The sequence below is a fragment of the Staurois parvus genome, unplaced genomic scaffold (genome assembly GCF_062004578.1).
Source record: "Staurois parvus isolate SC_StPar_1 unplaced genomic scaffold, SC_StPar_1.0 ptg000243l, whole genome shotgun sequence".
Classification (NCBI taxonomy): Eukaryota; Metazoa; Chordata; class Amphibia; order Anura; family Ranidae; genus Staurois; species Staurois parvus.
Window position 1 is genome coordinate 4,108,940 of NW_028318039.1, and position 19,213 is coordinate 4,128,152.

Here is a 19,213-nt window from a genome sequence, read left to right on the forward strand (position 1 = left end):
AAACATATTTAGGATATACATACATTTTAATTAGTAAGCCAGTAAAGCCCAAAAGTGGACTAATTGAAGGGATTCAAAAGCATCAAATGGATAGAAAAAGTCAACTCAAGAGGAGTATGATATCAGGAGTAAAGTAATAAATCTATATGTTCTATTTAGCTGGTCCTGTGGTCTTGGTATCTTTGACAAACAGCACAATCAGGTCTGTGACTTTTTCCCAACGGTAGTTAAAAAATGTCAACCTGTCACCATCCTCTGAAATGGACAAGGAAAGAGCTTCACTACACTTATGAGGTCATCACTCTGCTCACACTACCCTCTCCTTTTTTTGAGCAAGTTCTCAGTGTTACATTGACAGCACAACGTAATAAAGTATGGTATGGTTAGCTTCTAGTCCAGTCCTCCTGAGTATGGAACCCTAATAGATTAATACCAGCTACAATAAAAATTCAATTGATTACATTTTAGGAAATCCATAAATGATTGAGGATTTTGCATTAAACTACTGTGGCGCCACCACGATCCCAGTGCTTTGATTGCAGTGATGACACAGTTCCATTGATTACAAAGGAAAACCTTGGCCAGTGGCAAAGTTTGCCAAACTTTGTCTGCCAACTACGATGCAAGGTCTAGTTTTGTCTTCTAACCTTTAAAAATGAATTTCAGTGACTTTTAAAAAATAATTTGCGTGTAATACAAAATTAACTATTCCTCTTTTTCTAATGATCTTTGAATACATGAGTTACTGCATTACACTCACTTTCATGACCTGAACGAGCAACCTTTGGCCTTGAAATTGCTAAACCCACTTTTGCTCCCTGGAGTTGCCAGAATTAGTAGTCAGATACAAAAAAGCATATTGTGCTTTTTTGATAACCTTTGTTAGCCTGCTGCAGGGCAAAGTGCAGGGAGCAACTGTCAGGGAAAGAGACGAAGAAGCCCAGGCAAATGCGCCAATGCCCAATATGGCCACGCAAAAATATGCCCACGTAATTGGGCACCCATGTGCGTGAAAGTGCACCGCTACACACAGGGCGTGATAATTGCTGACACCCAGTGGCCTTTATAAGGACTGCAGCTCCTCAGAACAATTGCTGGATTATCATCAGCCTCCTGTTCCCTAGTTCCTGTGTGTATTCTCCTGCTGATTATCAGCTTGACCCTGATCTTCTTTGGCTCTTCTCCTGGCTCTCTACCTCAGCTTGTCCCTCAGATCTGCTCCTGCTTACTCCTGATTGATTACCAGTGTATGACCCCAGCTTGATCCTGACCTTGCTCCTGCCTGATGTTCTGTGTTTGACCCTGGCTCTGACTTCTGGCTTCGCTTCCTACTTTGCTCATCCACCTAAATCCACTAGTCCTCTGGAGGGCCCCCTCCTGTATCTGGTCCACCCACGGGTATCGTCTCATCAGGCATCTTCAAGCTTCCATACCATTGGCAACCCATGCTTCTTTGGGCACTGCACCTGCTGTTACCACCTTCATGGGTGCATTGCACTCAGCCGTAAGGGGGGCCCTCTTTTCAACTCAGCCTCCAGTCAGGTAGGTGACAGCAACAATACACTTGGTTTAGCAATACGCATTTTTGACAGTACACAGAGAAAGTTCTGACTGCTGCATCTGCCAAAAAGCAGTCTGGCAATGTTTATCAACAACATTGCTCAACTGAGAATACAGAAACATACAAAGAAACATTGTTTAATTTTGTATCTTTCTGTTTATTCATCTACAGATCAAAGGGATGAGTTTAGATCTGCAGATGAAGTCAGCTAAAGCAACCTGACAAGAAAAAAAAAGTGGTTATTTTTTTAAATTAAACGTTCCTCTGCTTAACCCCTTATTAACCCTTAGCTTACTCTACTCAGTTCTAATTAAAGCGATTGTAAAGGTAACTGAAAAAAGCAAAACAAACGTCTCTCTACTTACCTGCTCTGTGCAATGGAATTGCACAGAGTGGGCACAAACCTCCTCTTCTCAGGTCCCTCCAACAGTGCTCATGGCCCTTCCACTCTGTTAAGTGCCCCCATGGGAAGTCGCTTCCCATAGGGGCACTCGTGCGTGCTCATTTTTGAGCCCTGCTGCTGTGTCCATTGACACAGATAGCAGGACTCTGCCCCATCCCCCACTCCCTTGTCACTGGCTTTGATTGACAGTGCTGGGAGTCAATGGCTCCCAGAGCCCCAGTAAAGCAAGTGAGACACAGAAGTGAGGGAAGAGAAGAGGTCCAAGGTGTGGAAGGTGCTGGATCGAATGAGGGCTCAGGTAAGTAAAAGTGGGGGGGTGAGGGTGTATGCTGATGCTTAAGCATTTTTACCTTAAAGTGTTACTAAACCATGGACCCTGCATTCACTATATCTGGTCTCCCACAGTACACACAACATGGACATGCAATTATTTTAGTAAATATAAACTGCTAAATACCTTTTCTCATCAGCAGCTACAGCAGTCTTATGACTTCTATCAGTGTCCAGCCGATCACTGGTTAAAGCTTGTAGGAGGAGTTTTCTTTTTGCTCTAGGAGGGTGCAGAACTCCTGACCTCTGTCTGGACAATGCTGACAGGCCCTGTGCTGATCACATGCACTCTCCCAAGAAAAAAAAAAAACCTCTCTAGCAATACACACCAAACGAAGCATGTGCAGAGTGTGTCCTAGTGCTCTGCACTATCAGCAGATAGATTGGGGGCAGTAGAAGAAAGAGAGGATCAGAGAAGTCAGGATCAAACAGCATTGTTACACAATGCAGAGGATTAAGCCCTTAGGTTCCACAGTGCGTATAACAAGCATGCTTTACTGCATATACGGTGGGGAAAAAAAGTATTTAGTCAGCCACCAATTGTGCAAGTTCTCCCACTTAAAAAGATGAGAGAGGCCTGTAATTGGCATCATAGGTAGACCTCAACTATGAGAGACAAAATGAGAAAAATAATCCAGACAATCACATTGGCTGATTTGGAAAGAATTTATTTGCAAATTATGGTGGAAAATAAGTATTTGGTCACCTACAAACAAGCAAGATTTCTGGCTCTCACAGACCTGTACCTTCTTCTTTAAGAGGCTCCTCTGTCCTGCACTCAATACCTGTATCAATGGCACCTGTTTGAACTTGTTATCAGTATAAAAGACACCTGTCCACAACCTCAAACAGTCACACTCCAAACTCCACTATGGTGAAGACCAAAGAGCTGTCGAAGGACACCAGAAACAAAATTGTAGACCTGCACCAGGCTGGGAAGACTGAATCTGCAATAGGCAAGCAGCTTGGTGTGAACAAATCAACTGTGGGAGCAATAATTAGAAAATGGAAGACATACAAGACCACTGATAATCTCCCTCGATCTGGGGCTCCACACAAGATCTCACCCCGTGGGGTCAAAATGATCACAAGAACAATGAGTAAAAATCCCAGGACCACACAGGGAGACCTAGTGAATGACCTGCAGAGAGCTGGGACCAACGTAACAACAGCTACCATCAGTAACACACTACGCCGCCAGGGACTCAGATCCTGCAGTGCCTGACGTATCCCCCTGCTTAAGCCAGTACATGTCCGGGCCCGTCTAAAGTTTGCTAGAGAGCATTTGGATGATCCAGAAGAGGATTGGGAGAATGTCATATGGTCAGATGAAACCAAAATAGAACGGTTTGGTAGAAACACAACTCGTCGTGTTTGGAGGAGAGAGAATGCTGAGTTGCATCCAAAGAACACCATACCTACTGTGAAGCATGGGGGTGGCAACATCATGCTTTGGGGCTGTTTCTCCGCAAAGGGTCCAGGATGACTGATCCAAGTACGGGACAGAATGAATGGGGCCATGTATCGTGAGATTTTGAGTGCAAACCTCCTTCCATCAGCAAGGGCAATGAAGATGAAATGTGGCTGGGTCTTCCAACATGACAATGATCCCAAACATACCGCCCAAGCAAGGAAGGAGTGGCTTCGTAAGAAGCATTTCAAGGTCCTGGAGTGGCCTAGCCAGTCTCCAGATCTCAACCCCGTAGAAAACCTTTGGAGGGAGTTGAAAGTCTGTGTTTCCCAGCGACAGCCCCAAAACATCACTGCTCTAGAGGAGATCTGCATGGAGGAATGGGCCAACCTACCAGCAACAGTGTGTGCCAACCTTGTGAAGACTTACAGGAAACGTTTGACCTCTGTCATTGCCAACAAAGGATATATAACAAAGTATTGAGATGAACTTTTGATATTAACCAAATACCTATTTTCCACCATAATTTGCAAATAAATTCTTTCCAAATCAGCCAATGTAATTGTCTAAATTTTTTTTCTCATTTTGTCTCTCATAGTTGAGGTCTACCTATGATACCAATTACAGGCCTCTCTCATCTTTTTAAGTGGGAGAAATTGCACAATTGGTGGCTGACTAAATACTTTTTTGCCCACTGTACAGACTGATTTTACTGTTGTGGGTTTAGTAACACTTTAATGCAAGGAATGCATTAAGGTGAAAAATGTTTAGGCTTTAGAACCACATGAACTGCTTATTCCCCTTCTCCATTCAATTATTATTTTTCCTGCTGATTTTTTTTTAGTTTGTTTTTATTTTATTAACAAATAATATTTAAAATTTTTTTGTTTGTTTTGTTTGTTAATATTTTTACAACTTTAAAGGATAAGTTCACCTTTGGAACATGTTACATGTTCCACCCATTTTTCGGGCGGAACATGTAACATGTTCCCATAGACGCAGCCGCGCCCATCGTCCCCTGTCCCTCTGACAGATAGTATGGGGAGAAAATAGATCATATAGTGCAGCACTATTAAAATATCATAATAATAGCTATAATATGATTCAAATATAACTATTCAAAAGCAAATGTCACACGTGCTCTTATAATAGACATGCAATAGGGTGGGTGGTTTATAGTCCTGTACCAACTTCAAAGCTAATATTGACGTAATCACTTTAACATGCGTGATAGCCGGTACTAGTCCTTTTACATCACACGCAGCAGGCTTGATTGGTGAACATCAATAATGGCCAAAGTGAAGCACTACATTCCTTTTTAAACAGTTCTTACTTAAACAATCGTGCTCAACTTCAATAAAAAACATGCAGGTGGCAATAACGCATGTGAAATCCAGTGATGGTGTCAAAACACTCCTCTTGTGGCTAGATTGCCCCTTTACCTTAATTCTGTGACCCAATGGGCCCTCACGCCTTTAAGATCACTAAAGGATCTTTCTCCCAGGGTAAGTAACCTCAGCGAAACTTCTGTGGACCCCTCGGTAATGGGTACGTTTTCAGGACACTGTGGGTACTGCTTTCAACTGGGAAGGTCAATAGGATAAAATTTCACTTCAATGGAATGAAAACCGCATGCCTGATAATACTGCATGGGTCCTGGCTTGTTCAGGTGTAGAAATATGGCCGCCGCACTGGATGTGCGTCACCGCGGACCAAACCGGAAGCTGCGTCACGGCGTATCTACGCGTTACATCACTGTGACTTATGACTTTGTCAGGATTCAAGCCAGGACCCATGCAGTATATCCAGGCAAGTATTTGAACACACTGCGATTTTGAAAGTTCTCCCACTTAGAAATCATGGAGGGGTCTGAAATTCACATTGTAGGTGCATTCCCACTCTGAGAGACAGAATTAAAAACAAAAATTCAGGAAATCACATTGTATGATATGTAAAGAATGTATTTGTCTTGCACTGCTGAACATAAGTATTTGAACGCCTGAGAAAATCAGTGTTAATATTTGGTACAGAAGCCTTTGTTTGCAATTACAGAGGTCAAATGTTTTACTGTAGTTCTTGACCAGGTTTGCACACACTGCAACAGGGATTTTGGCCCACTCATCCACACAGATCTCCTCTAGATCTGTCAGGTTTTGGGGCTGTCGCTGAGCAATATGGAGTTTCAGCTCCCTCCAAAGATGTTCTATTGGATTTAGGTCTAGAGACTGGCTAGGCCACTCCAGAACCTTGATATGCTTCTTACGGAGCCACTCCTTGGTTATCCTGGCTGTGTGCTTCGGGTCGTTGTCATGTTGGAAGACCCAGCCACGACCCATCTTTAATGCTCTGACTGAGGGAAGGAGGTTGTTGCTCAAAATCTCACAATAAATGGCCCCATTCATCCTCTCCTTAATACAGTGTAGTCGTCCTGTCCCCTTTGCAGTAAAGCACCCCCAAAGCATGATGTTACCACCCCCATGTTTCACAGTAGGGATGGTGTTCTTGGGCTGCAACTCATCCTTCTTTTTCCTCCAAACACGACGAGTGAAGTTTAGACCAAAAAGTTCTACTTTGGTCTCATCTGACCACATGACTTTCTCCCATGCCTCCTCTAGATCATCCAGATGGTCATTGGCAAACTTCAGATGGGCCTGGACATGTGATGACTTGAGCAGGGGAACCTTCCGTGCAATGCATGATTTGAAACCAGGACGGCGTAGTGTTCTACCGACAGTGACCTTTGAAACTGTGGTCCCAGCTCTCTTCATGTCATTGACCAGCTCCTCCCTTGTAGTTCTGGGCTGATTCCTCACCTTTCTTATCATCAGTGATACCCCACGAGGTAAGATCTTGCATGGTGCCCCAGTCTGAGGGAGACTGACAGTCGTCTTTAGCCTCTTCCATTTTCTAACAATTGCTCCAACAGTTGATCTATTTTCATCAAGATGCTTGGCAATTGCCCCGTAGCCCTTTCCAGCCTTGTGGAGGTCCACAATGTTGTCTCTGGTGTCTTTTGACAGCTCTTTGGTCTTGCCCATGGTAGCAGTTGGCGTCTCACTGACTGTCGGGTGGACAGGTGTCTTTAAAGAGCTCAGACAGGTGCTACTAAGTTAGATTAATGAGAGGAGTAGAGGTGGACTTTTTAAAGGCACAGTAACAGGTCTTTGAGAGCCAGAATTCTTGCTGTTTCTTAGGTGTTCAAATACTTATGTTCAGCAGTGCAAGACAAATAAATTCTTTAAAAATCATACAATGTGATTTCCTGATTTTTTTTTTCTAATTCTGTCTCTCAGAGTGGGAATGCACCTACAATGTGAATTTCAGACCCCTCTATGATTCCTAAGTGGGAGAACTTTCAAAATCGCAGGGTGTTCAAATACTTCTGTTCCTCACTGTATGTCAAGATGACTCCCCGGAAGACAACACAGGCCACTTTGGTCAGCATCACCCTGTCCTCCCAGTCAGCTTGGAGTGATTCATCCCGGGCAGCTTGGCACAGATTTAGCCTAATCCCCAGGGTATTTCCAATGCCTTCCCTGGCCATCATGGCTTGGTCCACCCAGCCGGCTTGGCACAGATTAAGGTCTATTTCAATGCACTCCCCGGTCAGCTTGGTGCTGTCCTGTCCCGGCCAGCTTGGCATAAATTCAGCTGAATCTCCAGGGCTTTGTCAGTGCCCTCACCGGTCAGCTTGGCGCAGTCCTTGCCCAGTTAGCTTGGAGCAGATTCAGCTGACTCTCCAGGGGTTTTCCAATGCCTTCACTGGTCAGCTTGGTGTGGTCCTTCCAGGCCAGCTTGGTGAAGATTCAGCCTACTTTCCAATACCCTCAACACTCAACAACCACAGGGGTAAACAGAACTATAAGATAACAACTAAAATCCCTAATGCACACCCAAAATCCCCTCCCCCTCCATTTCCAATACCCCACCTGCCAGCTTTGTAATCATTCCAATGCCCTCCCCCGGAGAGCTTGGGGCAGATTCTACTTCCCATGGCTTTGCCAATGCCCTCTCTCAGCCAGCTTGGTATGGTCCTTCCCATACAGCTTGGCACAGATTCAGCCAAATCCATGAGGATTTTCCAATGCCCTCCCACAGCCGGATTGGTGTGGACATTCACGACCAGCTAGGCACAAATTCAGCTTGATCTCCAGAGCTTCCCTAATGCCCTTGCCTCACCATCTTGCTGTTGTCCTTCCCAGACAGTTTGGTGCAGATTCAGCCTAATCCCCAGGATTTTTCCAATGTTCTCCACTGGCCAGCATGGAATAGTCATTCCAATGTCCTCATCCAGACAGCATGGCACAGGTTCAGCCTAATCTAGAGGGCTTTTCTAATGCCCTTCCAAGTCCACCCTTGTGTTTTCATTCCCAGACAACAAGGCACAGATTTAGCCTATTACCCAGTTCTTCCTCAATGCCCTCCCCTTGGCTACCTTTCCCAGTCAATCCAATGCTCTACCCTGGCCATTATAGTGTGGTTCTTTGCCACTGCCTTCTCCAGTCAGCTTGGCATGGGTATGTCGTGGTGAACCTCCTGGTTTTCAGGCGCGCATGTGCACGCTCCCTGCTGACGTCCTATGATTGGACATTATGTTTCTCCTCCCTGAAATCAACTCTGAGTTCAGGGAGAAAAAGCAGCCTGATCTGTGAGTAAAAACAGCACATATTACACTTGTTAGGCACACAGTTAACCCCTTCACTGCCCCTTGAAGCTAACCCCTTCCCAGCCAGTATCATTAGTACAGTGTAAAGTATTATCATTGATCACTGTATTGGTGTCACTAATTAATAGTCACTGGCCTAAACTTATGAGGATTTGTTTTTTACTGGCTATGTTTTATAACAGGAAGTATATTGGTCTTTCTTCGTTTATATAATAAAAAAAACAGCAATGATCAAATAGCACCAAAGAAAGCTCTATTTGTATGAAAAAATTACAACTTAATTTGGGTAGAGTATTAGATGACTAAGCAATTGCCAGTTAAAGTAGCCAGTGCCGGGACAAGGTCATCTAGTGCCCAGGGTAAAGATGTCAAACTGTGCCCATCTCTTCCAGTTCATGGTGTGTAAGCTTAGGGGTTCCACTTATGGGGTGCACAACCCATACCTCCTCCCGGCTCCCTCCTCACTGCTCCCAGTGCTGGGCTGACAAGAGTAGTGATGCTGCTGTCACAACTCCCGCCAGGCTTGTAACAGAAGGAACAGGGTGACCCCATTCCTGCAATAAACCATTGCGCCCAGGACATCCTCCCCTTCTGCCCACCCCTTGTCCCATCCCTGAAAGTAGCACAGTGCTGAATAGCAAACATTGCCTGAAAGAGGTAAAACTTTCCAGAGGTCATGTAGTTAATAATGTAACACAGTGATGGTTACAATATCATATAGTGCTAATTGTGTTTACAACGTCATATAGCAATGTTAACCATGTCATATGGGTATGTTTACAGTGCCATTTAGTGATGTTTACAATGTCACATAGGTATATTAACATTGTTATATAGTAATGTTTACAATGTCATATGGTTATAATTACAGCGCCATGGCGTGATGTTTACAGTGTCATATGGTTATGTTTACAGTGCCATATAGTGCTGTTTACAATGTTATATAGTAATGTTTACAACATCATATGGTTTTGTTTACAGTGCCATGTAGTGATGTTTACAATGTCACATAGTGATATTTACATTGTTATATAGTAATGTTTTACGATGTCATATGGTTATGTTTACAGTGTCATATAGTGCTGTTTACAATGTTATATAGTAATATTTATAATGTCATATGGTTATGTTTACAGTTCAATGTAGTGATGTTTACAATGCTATATAGTAATGGTTCCACTGTCATATGGTTATAGTTACAGTGCATGTAGTGATGTTTATAGTGTTATATAGTAATGTTTACACTGTCATATGGTTATGTTTACATTTCAATGTAGTGATGTTTACAATGCTATCTAGTACTGTTTACACTGTCATATGGTTACGTTTACAGTCCGATTAAGTGATGTTTACAATGCTATATAGTAATGTTTACAGTGTCATATGGTTACGTTTACAGTCCCATTAAGTGATGTTTACAGTGCTATATAGTAATGTTTACAATGTCATATGGTTATGTTTACACTGTTATATGGTTACCTTTACAGTCCCATGTAGTGATGTTTACAGTGCTATATAGTAATGTGTACAATGTCATATGGATACGTTTACAGTCCCATGTAGTGATGTTTACAATGCTATATAGTAATGTGTACAATGTCATATGGTTATGTTTACACTGTCATATGGATACGTTTACAGTCCCATGTAGTGATGTTTACAATGCTATATAGTAATGTGTACAATGTCATATGGTTATGTTTACAGTTCCATGTAGTGATGTTTACACCGTCATATGGTTACCTTTACAGTTCCATGTAGTGATGTTTACACCGTCATATGGTTACCTTTACAGTTCCATGTAGTGATGTTTACACCGTCATATGGTTACGTTTACAGTTCCATGTAGTGATGTTTACACCGTCATATGGTTACCTTTACAGTTCCATGTAGTGATGTTTACACCGTCATATGGTTACCTTTACAGTTTCATGTAGTGATGTTTACACCGTCATATGGTTACGTTTACAGTTCCATGTAGTGATGTTTACACCGTCATATGGTTACCTTTACAGTTCCATGTAGTGATGTTTACACCGTCATATGGTTACGTTCATAGTTCCATGTAGTGATGTTTACAATGCTCTATAGTAATGTTTACACTGTCATGTTCCCTACATCATATAGTGCTGTTTACAATGCCACATAGTAGTGTTGATGTTGTCATACAGTGATTTCACAATGACCAATGTGCCATGTGCTGTTTAGGACATGCCATCCAGTGTCACATGTGTGCAGCATATAGTGGACATCAGCTGTGTATAATGAAGAGGATCCCATGTGTGGGGAGTGACTCCACCCTCCTCCTCCTGCTGTGATCAGTGATAGATGTGGGTGTCAGTGGATATCGGATGCTCGGTGTGTCCCCGGAGCCCGGATCTCTTTGTTCCATTGTGTGTAGCCCCCTCTCTGTATCCCCCCTCTCTCTCTGCCCCCCTCTCTATTAGCGGCGGTGGGAGGGAGCCCGGCGATCACATCCATTCTCCCAGCACTGACAGGAGGATGCAGCCCGTACAGAGGCATCCGTGAGTGAGGCGGACACCGAGGACAGGAGCGGAGAGAGCCGGAGGGGCAGCGGAGATATGGCGGAGGTGAAGGTGGCCTCGGGGGCCACCAATGGGCTGGTGGTGAACGCCGAGCTGGAAGTGAAGAAGCTGCAGGAGCTGGTCAGGAAGCTGGAGAAACAGAACGAGCAGCTCCGGAACAGAGCCAGCGCCGTCAGCAACTGTACCGCCAGCCCGCACCTGCTGCAGCCTCCTCCCGCAATGCATCAGCCCTGCCTGCTGGCCAGTCCGACCCTCGCCCGACCCGCCGGCCTCTGCCTGCCCAGCCCTGTGCCCACTCTGCTCTGCCAGAGCCTCTACCCATCCGACCCACCCCTGGGCTACTACAACAGCAGGCTGGCCTGTCAGTCCCCGGGGACCACCATCCTGGACGAGGTGGACATCCTGGACCTGGGCGACGGCTATGAAGACGAGGATAGCTGGTAATCAAGGGGGGTGGGTGGGGGCTGCTGTCATTGTCTACCATCACTGCTCCCCTGGACAGGCTGGGAGGGAACAGGTTGGCTGCACTCAGGAGATGCATGTCTTGAATGCTGATCACTGGGCTCCACCATCAGGAGGAGGGGGGCTTCCAGAATAGGAGGGGGTGGCTCTGATGGACTGGCATGATGATGGTTCTGATGGACTGGGAGGATAATGATGGGTTCTGATGTCCTGGTGGGACTGGGATAATGATGGTGGTTCTGGTGTACTGGTGGGACTGGGATGATAATGATGGTGGTTCTGGTGTACTGGGAGGATTGGCTTGGTGATGGTTCTGGTGTACTGGTGGGACTGGGATGAGCATGATGGTGGTTCTAGTGTACTAGGAGGATTGGCATGATGGTGGTTCTAGTGTACTAGGAGGATTGGCATGATGGTGGTTCTGGTGTACTGGGAGGATTGGCATGATGGTGGTTCTGGTGTACTGGGAGGATTGGCATGATGGTGGTTCTGGTGTACTGGGAGGATTGGCATGGTGATAATTAAAATGTGACATTGGAATGTCAATCAACATATCCCAGTCCAGACTTGGATATGTTGGTTGACATTCCAATGTACTGGCAAGACTGGGATGCCTTGATTGACATTCCATTGTACTGGCAAGACTGGGATGCCTTGGTTGACATTCCATTGTACTGGCAAGACTGGGATGCCTTGATTGACATTCCATTGTACTGGTAGGACTGGGATGCGTTGATTGACATTCCATTGTACGGGTTGGACTGGGATGTGTTGATTGACATTCCATTGTACGGGTTGGACTGGGATGCGTTGATTGACATTCCATTGTACTGGTAGGACTGGGATGTGTCGATTGACATTCCATTGTACTGGTTGGACTGGGATGCGTTGATTGACATTCCATGGTACTGGTAAGACTGGGATGCGTTGATTGACATTCCATGGTACTGGTAAGACTGGGATGCGTTGATTGACATTCCATGGTACTGGTAAGACTGGGATGCGTTGATTGACATTCCATGGTACTGGTAAGACTGGGAACTTTTGATTGACATTCCATGGTACTGGTAAGACTGGGAACTTTTGATTGATATTCCATTGTACTAGTAGGACTGGGTTGTGTTGATTGACATTCCATTGTACTGGTAGGACAGGGATGTGTTCATTGGCATTCCTTTGTACTGGTAGGACTGGGATGTGTTGGTTTGACATGCTGATTGCACTGGTAGGACCGGGATGTGTTGGTTTGACATGCTGATGGCACTGGTAGGATTGGGATGTGTTGGTTTGACATGCTGATGGCACTGGTAGGACTGGGATGTGTTGGTTTGACATGCTGATGGTACTGGTAGCACTGGGATGTGTTGGTTTGACATGCTGATGGTACTGGTAGCACTGGGATGTGTTGGTTTGACATGCTGATGGTACTGGTAGCACTGGGATGTGTTGGTTTGACATGCTGATGGTACTGGTAGCACTGGGATGTGTTGGTTTGACATGCTGATGGTACTGGTAGCACTGGGATGTGTTGGTTTGACATGCTGATGGTACTGGTAGCACTGGGATGTGTTGGTTTGACATGCTGATGGTACTGGTAGCACTGGGATGTGTTGGTTTGACATGCTGATGGTACTGGTAGCACTGGGATGTGTTGGTTTGACATGCTGATGGTACTGGTAGCACTGGGATGTGTTGGTTTGATATTCTGATGGTACTGGTAGGATTGGGATGTGATGATTCTAAATTCTAATGTACTGTTAGGACTAGGCTGTGTTGGTTCTGATGTACTGGTAGCACTGGGATGTGATGATTGACAGTTGGACGTACTGGTAGGACTGGGTTGTGGTGATTGACCATTTTGATGTACTGGTAGGGCTGAGCTGTCATTACTGATAGGAAAGGCCTTGATTAGCCAAAGAGGATTTAGTCTGTCATTGCTCGGATATTGGCAGCAGACGTGCAATCTGTTCCAGGCAATAGGATTTGGAATATCCTTGAGCACTGGCTGGATTTATTTGCTCACTTAAATCCTAATTTATTTAGGGCTGAGGACCTGCTATTAGGGTGTCGCGTCTTTGTCACATTATGTACAGGTTTAATTTATGTCTTTTTTGAATGGCACAGCGTCATCAGTTTCTGTGGCATGTTGTGTCGGATTGGTGGGTAGAGATGTGGGTGTTTTGTTTTGGATCACGCCACCTCTATGGTCCTATGCAGTGCACCCTCCTATATGGTACTACGGAGATAAACTGCTTACTATTCCACAACATAGACTGTACTCGGAGTCATGCAGTATTCCTTTTAGCTGGGTTTCTCCATATCAGTGTGTGCAGAGCAGGAATGGTCATGTTTTTCAGGTTTGCTACACACAGTCGCTGATAAAATTGAGGTCTGCTTCATAGAAATTAACCCATTCTTAGAAAAATACAGAGGCTACCTTTGTTGCCCCTCCTCTATAAAATGCTGCTTGTCTGACTTTTATGCTGAATCTTTTGCTATTCTCTGATATATAAGTCAGAGCATGTCAGTAGTGCTGACTTCACTGGTTGCCAGGGGCGGACTGACCACTCATGGGGCCCCTGGGCAATAGGGAATCATGGGGCCCCTGTGTCCTTACCCAAACTCAAAAAAGCCTATGAAAAAGGTACCAGGGGCATCTCATGGGGCCCCCTACTGACCCCGGGCCTTCGGGCAGTGCCCAAGTTTCCAAATGGTCAGTCCACCCCTGCTGGTTGCATACTTGTTCCAATTCTGAGCTATTGAGTTTAGAGCGTAAGCTTGATAGCCAGGCAACTAGCATTTTTTTTTTTTTTTAGGAGGTCACCTCTGACAGCCCCTTATATTTTGCTGCACAGGTTGTGATTAAACTCTGCATTGGACATTTTCATGACCACAGTCTGAACAGTGACATAGACTAGGGGCAGCAGAGATGCTTCTTCTTCCTTTTTTTTTTTTTTTAACAATATCAGGCTAAAAAAAATACTGATTTGGTGATTTAGTAAAACTGAATCCACCCTCTTTGTTTTTAGGTGCATGCATATTTCATTGGTGTTCCGAATGCACTTAGCACTGCACATCAATGTAGTTTAGATTGTACGCCCCTTGAGAGTTAGGGACTGATGTGAATGTACAATATATGTAAAGCGCTGCGTAAATTGACAGTGCTATATAAGTACCTGAAATAAATAATGTGCATAAAAATCCAGGTCAACGTGGGTTGAAGTATGCTTTTACTTGCATTGACATGCCTTTTCATTGACTTTCAGTGGAAATTAATTTGTATTAATACGCATAGGTGTTTTCCAATTCCTGGAAAATCTGTTCTAATCAAAACTGGTTGTATAAACAATAATGGCACCCTTGGGTGATCATTAAGCTTAACAAAACCTGTACTGAAAAAAATATTCAGGCTGCTATTGCTGACCTCTTCATTTGATAGTACCAGTTGCCTGGTTGTCATGCTGCTCCAATTGCTTAAAACGGAACTCTAGCTTAAAATAATAGCTCTTTAACAGATAAAAATAAAACCAGCTGTTGCTGTAATATCCATCTTCAATGTAGATATTTCCCGCACAGTAAATTTTTCCACCACTAGATGTCCTCAGTCTGATGGCCAGCATTATTCAACACACTTCCTCTGAGCCTAGGTTGTCATGAACCTGCCCCAGCTTGTGACTGGATAGTGAAGGGAGAAGCAGTATACTGTAGTAATGAGCTAATCTGTCTGTCACTCTGCTTTCTCCTCATATCAGCATTATTATGGTTAGTACATGAATTGATTGGCTCCTTTAACTACTTCCCCTTCTCATGCTCCAGTCCTGTTGTACAGGCACTGCAAGATTCAGATACCAGGCCCAATTCAGGCACTTACACTGCTTGCATTTAAAAATGCATTTGCTGTATTGTATGTATTATTGATTAGAGCTACATTATTTTGCCCTTTCTTACATGCCAAGAGGTCAGCTATAAGTATTTTCTGAGATATTGACCTCGGAAAAACCTATTCATCAAAAGTTTTGACTTCTCTTGGTGCATGTTTATTCCGGCTCAGAAATCATTGAAGCCAGTGGTGGCCATTTAGCTAGTAATTTGAAAAGGAAGTCCGCAGTGGCACTCTCCATTTTTTAGGTTTTCTAAGCATGATTGCTGGGTGATCAACTCAGCCATATCTAGTTGGTTTGGACATAGGTGAGTATAAGGATGGGGATGTAACTGATTTAAAGTTAAGGTTGATCTTTAACCTCTTTGCGCCGGCCGAACGCAGATGTGCGGCCTCCCGATGTCTAGGCCTAGATGCTGAGCGGCCACACATTTGCGTTCTATTAAAAAATACATATGTGCTGAGAGTGTGCACCCTGCGTGCTCCCAGCACACAAGTCTGGACCTTTCCCGATCATGTGACGGCGTGTCACAGTGGTCACATGACCCTTAGCCCCGCCCCCGGCTTCTGACACCCTTAAAGGGCCAGGAGGCGCCGGTGCCAAGGGGTTAAAGGATAGGTTAACCTTTCAGAGCATGTTTTCTTATATTTATTTATTACAGGTACTTGTATAGCGCTGTCAATTTACTCAGTGCTTTACATATATACACTGCTAAAAAAAATTAAAGGAACACTTTGAAACATCAGATCTCTATGGGGAAAAATATTTATATTGTAAAGCACTGCGCAAACTGTTGGACCTATAAATCCTGTATAATAATAATCATGCTGGATATCTATACTGATATGGACTGGGTAATGTGTTCGGAACATAAGGGGGCCTCAAAGTTTGAGGACTGAATTCAAAGACACCATAAAAATCAAAGTGAAAAAATTATGCAGTAGGTTAGTCCATTTTGCTGAAACTTCATTGCAACAACTCAGAATAGTACTCAGTAGTTTGTGTGGCCCCCATGTGCTTGTATGTATGCCTGATTATGTTGGGGCATGCTCCTAATGAGACGACAGATGGTGTCCTGGGGTGTTTCCTCCTAGATCTGGACCAGGGCATCACTGAGCTCCTGGACAGTCTATGGTGCAACTTGACGGTGTCAGATGGACCAAAACATGATATCCCAGAGGTTTTCTATTGGATTTAGGTCAGGCAAACGTGGGGGCCATTCAGTGGTATCAATTCCTTCATCCTCTAGGAACTGCCTACATACTTTCGCCACATGAGGCCAGGCATTGTTGTGCACCAGGAGGAACCCAGGATCCACTGAACCAGCGTAGGGTCTGACAATGGGTCCAAGGATTTCATCCCAATGACTAATTGTAGTCAGGGTGCCATTGTCCAGCCTTTAGAGGTCTGTATGTCTCTCCATGGATATGCATCCCCAGACCATCACTGACCCACCACCAAAACGGTCATGCTGAACGATGTTATAGGCAACATAACATTCTCCATGGCTTCTCCAGACCCTTTCATGTCTGTCATGTGCTCAGGGTGAACCTGCTCTCATCTGTGAAAAGCACAGGGCACCAGTGGTGGACCTGCCAATTCTGGTGATCAATGGCAAATGCCAATTGAGCTCTATGGCATTGGGCAGTGAGCACAGGGCCCACTAGTGGAAGTCGGGCCCTCAGGCCACCCTCATGAAGTCTGTTTCTGATTGTTTGGTCAGAGACATTCACACCAGTGGCCTGCTGAAGGTCATTTTGTAGGGCTCTGGGACTGCTCATCCTGTTCCTCCTTGCACAAAGGAGCAGATACCAGTCCTGCTGATGGGTTAAGGACCTTCTACGACCCTTCCCAGCTCTCCTAGAGTAACTGCCTGTCTCCTGGAATCTCCTCCATGCTCTTGAGATTGTGCTGGGAGACACAGCAAACCTTCTGGCAATGGCACGTATTGATGTGCTATCCTGGAGGAGTTGGCATGCCTGTGCAACCTCTGTAGGGTCCAGGTAACACCTCATGCTACCAGTAGTGACATTGACCCTAGCCAAATGCAAAACTAGTGAAAAACAGTCAGAAAAAAATGAGTAGGGGAAAAAATGTCAGTGGTCTCCACCTGTAAAACCGTTCCTGTTGTGGGAATCATCTCATTGTTGCCCATCTGGTGCACCTGTTGTTAATTTCAATAGCAAATGAAATACCAACGCTTTTATATATATATATTTCTATACTTGTCCAGGGGGATAAGCTTGTTCCAGTTGCTGGGGTTGATGCAATTTATTATTCTTAAAGATTTACCTGAGCACTGGTTGCCAGAATTGAAAAATATACCTAACTGCCTGTTCACAATGCTCACAGAATGCACACTGAGCAGCACAGCACTATATGGAGCCGCCATAGAGTTGTGGCTCCTTACACTGTGTGCATCAATAGAAACACACAGCCCCTTAACCTAGAATGGCAAGGCATTCCTCTGCTCCTCCTTCCTCACTTCTCCAAGCAAACAGACTGGCTAGAAACTGCTCTGTCCACTATTCACTCTTTCCTGTGAAGACCAGATGTTCAGGAAAGCGTGCAGGAGTCAACAGCATTGAAAGTTGTAATCTGCAATTGCTGGAGCATGAATTTTTAAGAAATGCTTTACTGGTTGATTTACTTTATTGTGCTCAATGTGTTAAGCTAAAACTTCCTAGAACTTAATGCTACTAGCCTTTTTTCTTAGAACCGTCTTAGAGCAGAAAAAATTACTTTGGGTCCTTTGGTCCATGGGCCTTCCTCTGTTCTATTTACATGTTATCAGCTGTTGGCTCTATCAAGGTCTCTCTGACTGCTTATAGCTTTAACCTGCTTTCCAGTTGGTGCCTTCTGCAGAATAGGAGACCATCCAAAAAAACAGATGTTAACACTGCCTGCTGTGGCAGAAAGCCTGGCTGGAGAAGAGGGTCAGCATTTCGTCTAAGGTCTATGTAGGTCCCACAAGGTAGGAGGTGGGTGGGATGATTCCACACTCAGGGATTTTTTATGAGAGTGCACTTTATCTTTAAAGGAAACCTGTACTGATTGAAGTATGAAGACTGCTGCTCCTGACCTATTTTTCTAAGAAATCTGCTTGAGGATTCATTGAAAATCTATTGCAAGTGTAGCACAGACTGCAAACTGGGCTGACTGTTTGGTCCCAGGTTACATTCTTTGATAGGCACATAGCAGCCAGGTACACAGCAGTTCATAGTCACTCAAGTCATAAAACAGGCTTTGCATGTCTTTATGCAGTTTATTTGCTGGTTCAAATTTGATGGGGTGAGGGTGAGCCTTGGGATGCTCCAAAACTAGCAGAAATGCAATAGTGGACACCTGAAACTGATCTTCTCCTTCAGAATGTAAGCACCCTCTTGAATTTGGAGTATAATTGAACTACAATACAGGAGACCGCTTAATAGAGGTATAGTCCTGAACAGGGGTGGACTGACAACTCATGGGGCCCCCGTGCAACAGGGGATCATGGGGCCCCTGTGTCCTTGCCCAAACTCAAAAAAGCCTATGAAAAAGGTACCAGGGGCATCTCATGAGGCCCCCTACAGACCCTGGGCCCTCGGGCAGTGCCCGAGCTTCCAAATGGTCAGTCCGCCCCTGGTCCTGAATCAAGGTAACTGTAATGATCTCCCAAAGGTGGCAATGATAGTCTCTAAGATCCTTGAGGCTAGTACTTACTGTGCCTTGGATACTGTAATGCCTTCTGTAGTACCAGCCCTTCAGTGTACTGGATGCCTCTGGCCTGGATCCCTTGCTAACTTACTGCATTGCTTCAGGGTAATCTGGACAAGGGCGCCTGAGCTCTAGCTGGAGCTGGGACCCCAAAAGAGATTTATTCTGTTGTATAGTTGGCAGCCCAGAGAGCCTCAGCACTAAACCTTTGTCTTCTTCCCACAGGAACAGAAGACTGCTGTTCTAGGCCACAGACT

At 44.7% G+C, this 19,213-nt stretch overlaps 1 protein-coding gene across 2 annotated transcripts in view; it reads left to right on the forward strand.

The window, feature by feature from the left end:
- Positions 1 to 10,666: 10,666 nt before the first annotated feature.
- SLAIN1 (SLAIN family member 1) overlaps positions 10,667 to 19,213 on the forward strand; it is an 81,007-nt gene continuing 72,460 nt past the window's right edge. For both annotated transcript variants that reach the window (XM_089680455.1, XM_089680456.1), the window contains exon 1: positions 10,667 to 11,357. In XM_089680455.1, the coding sequence (XP_089536581.1) occupies positions 10,954 to 11,357 (404 nt within the window). In that variant the 5' untranslated portion in view covers positions 10,667 to 10,953. The remainder of the gene's footprint in view (positions 11,358 to 19,213) is intronic.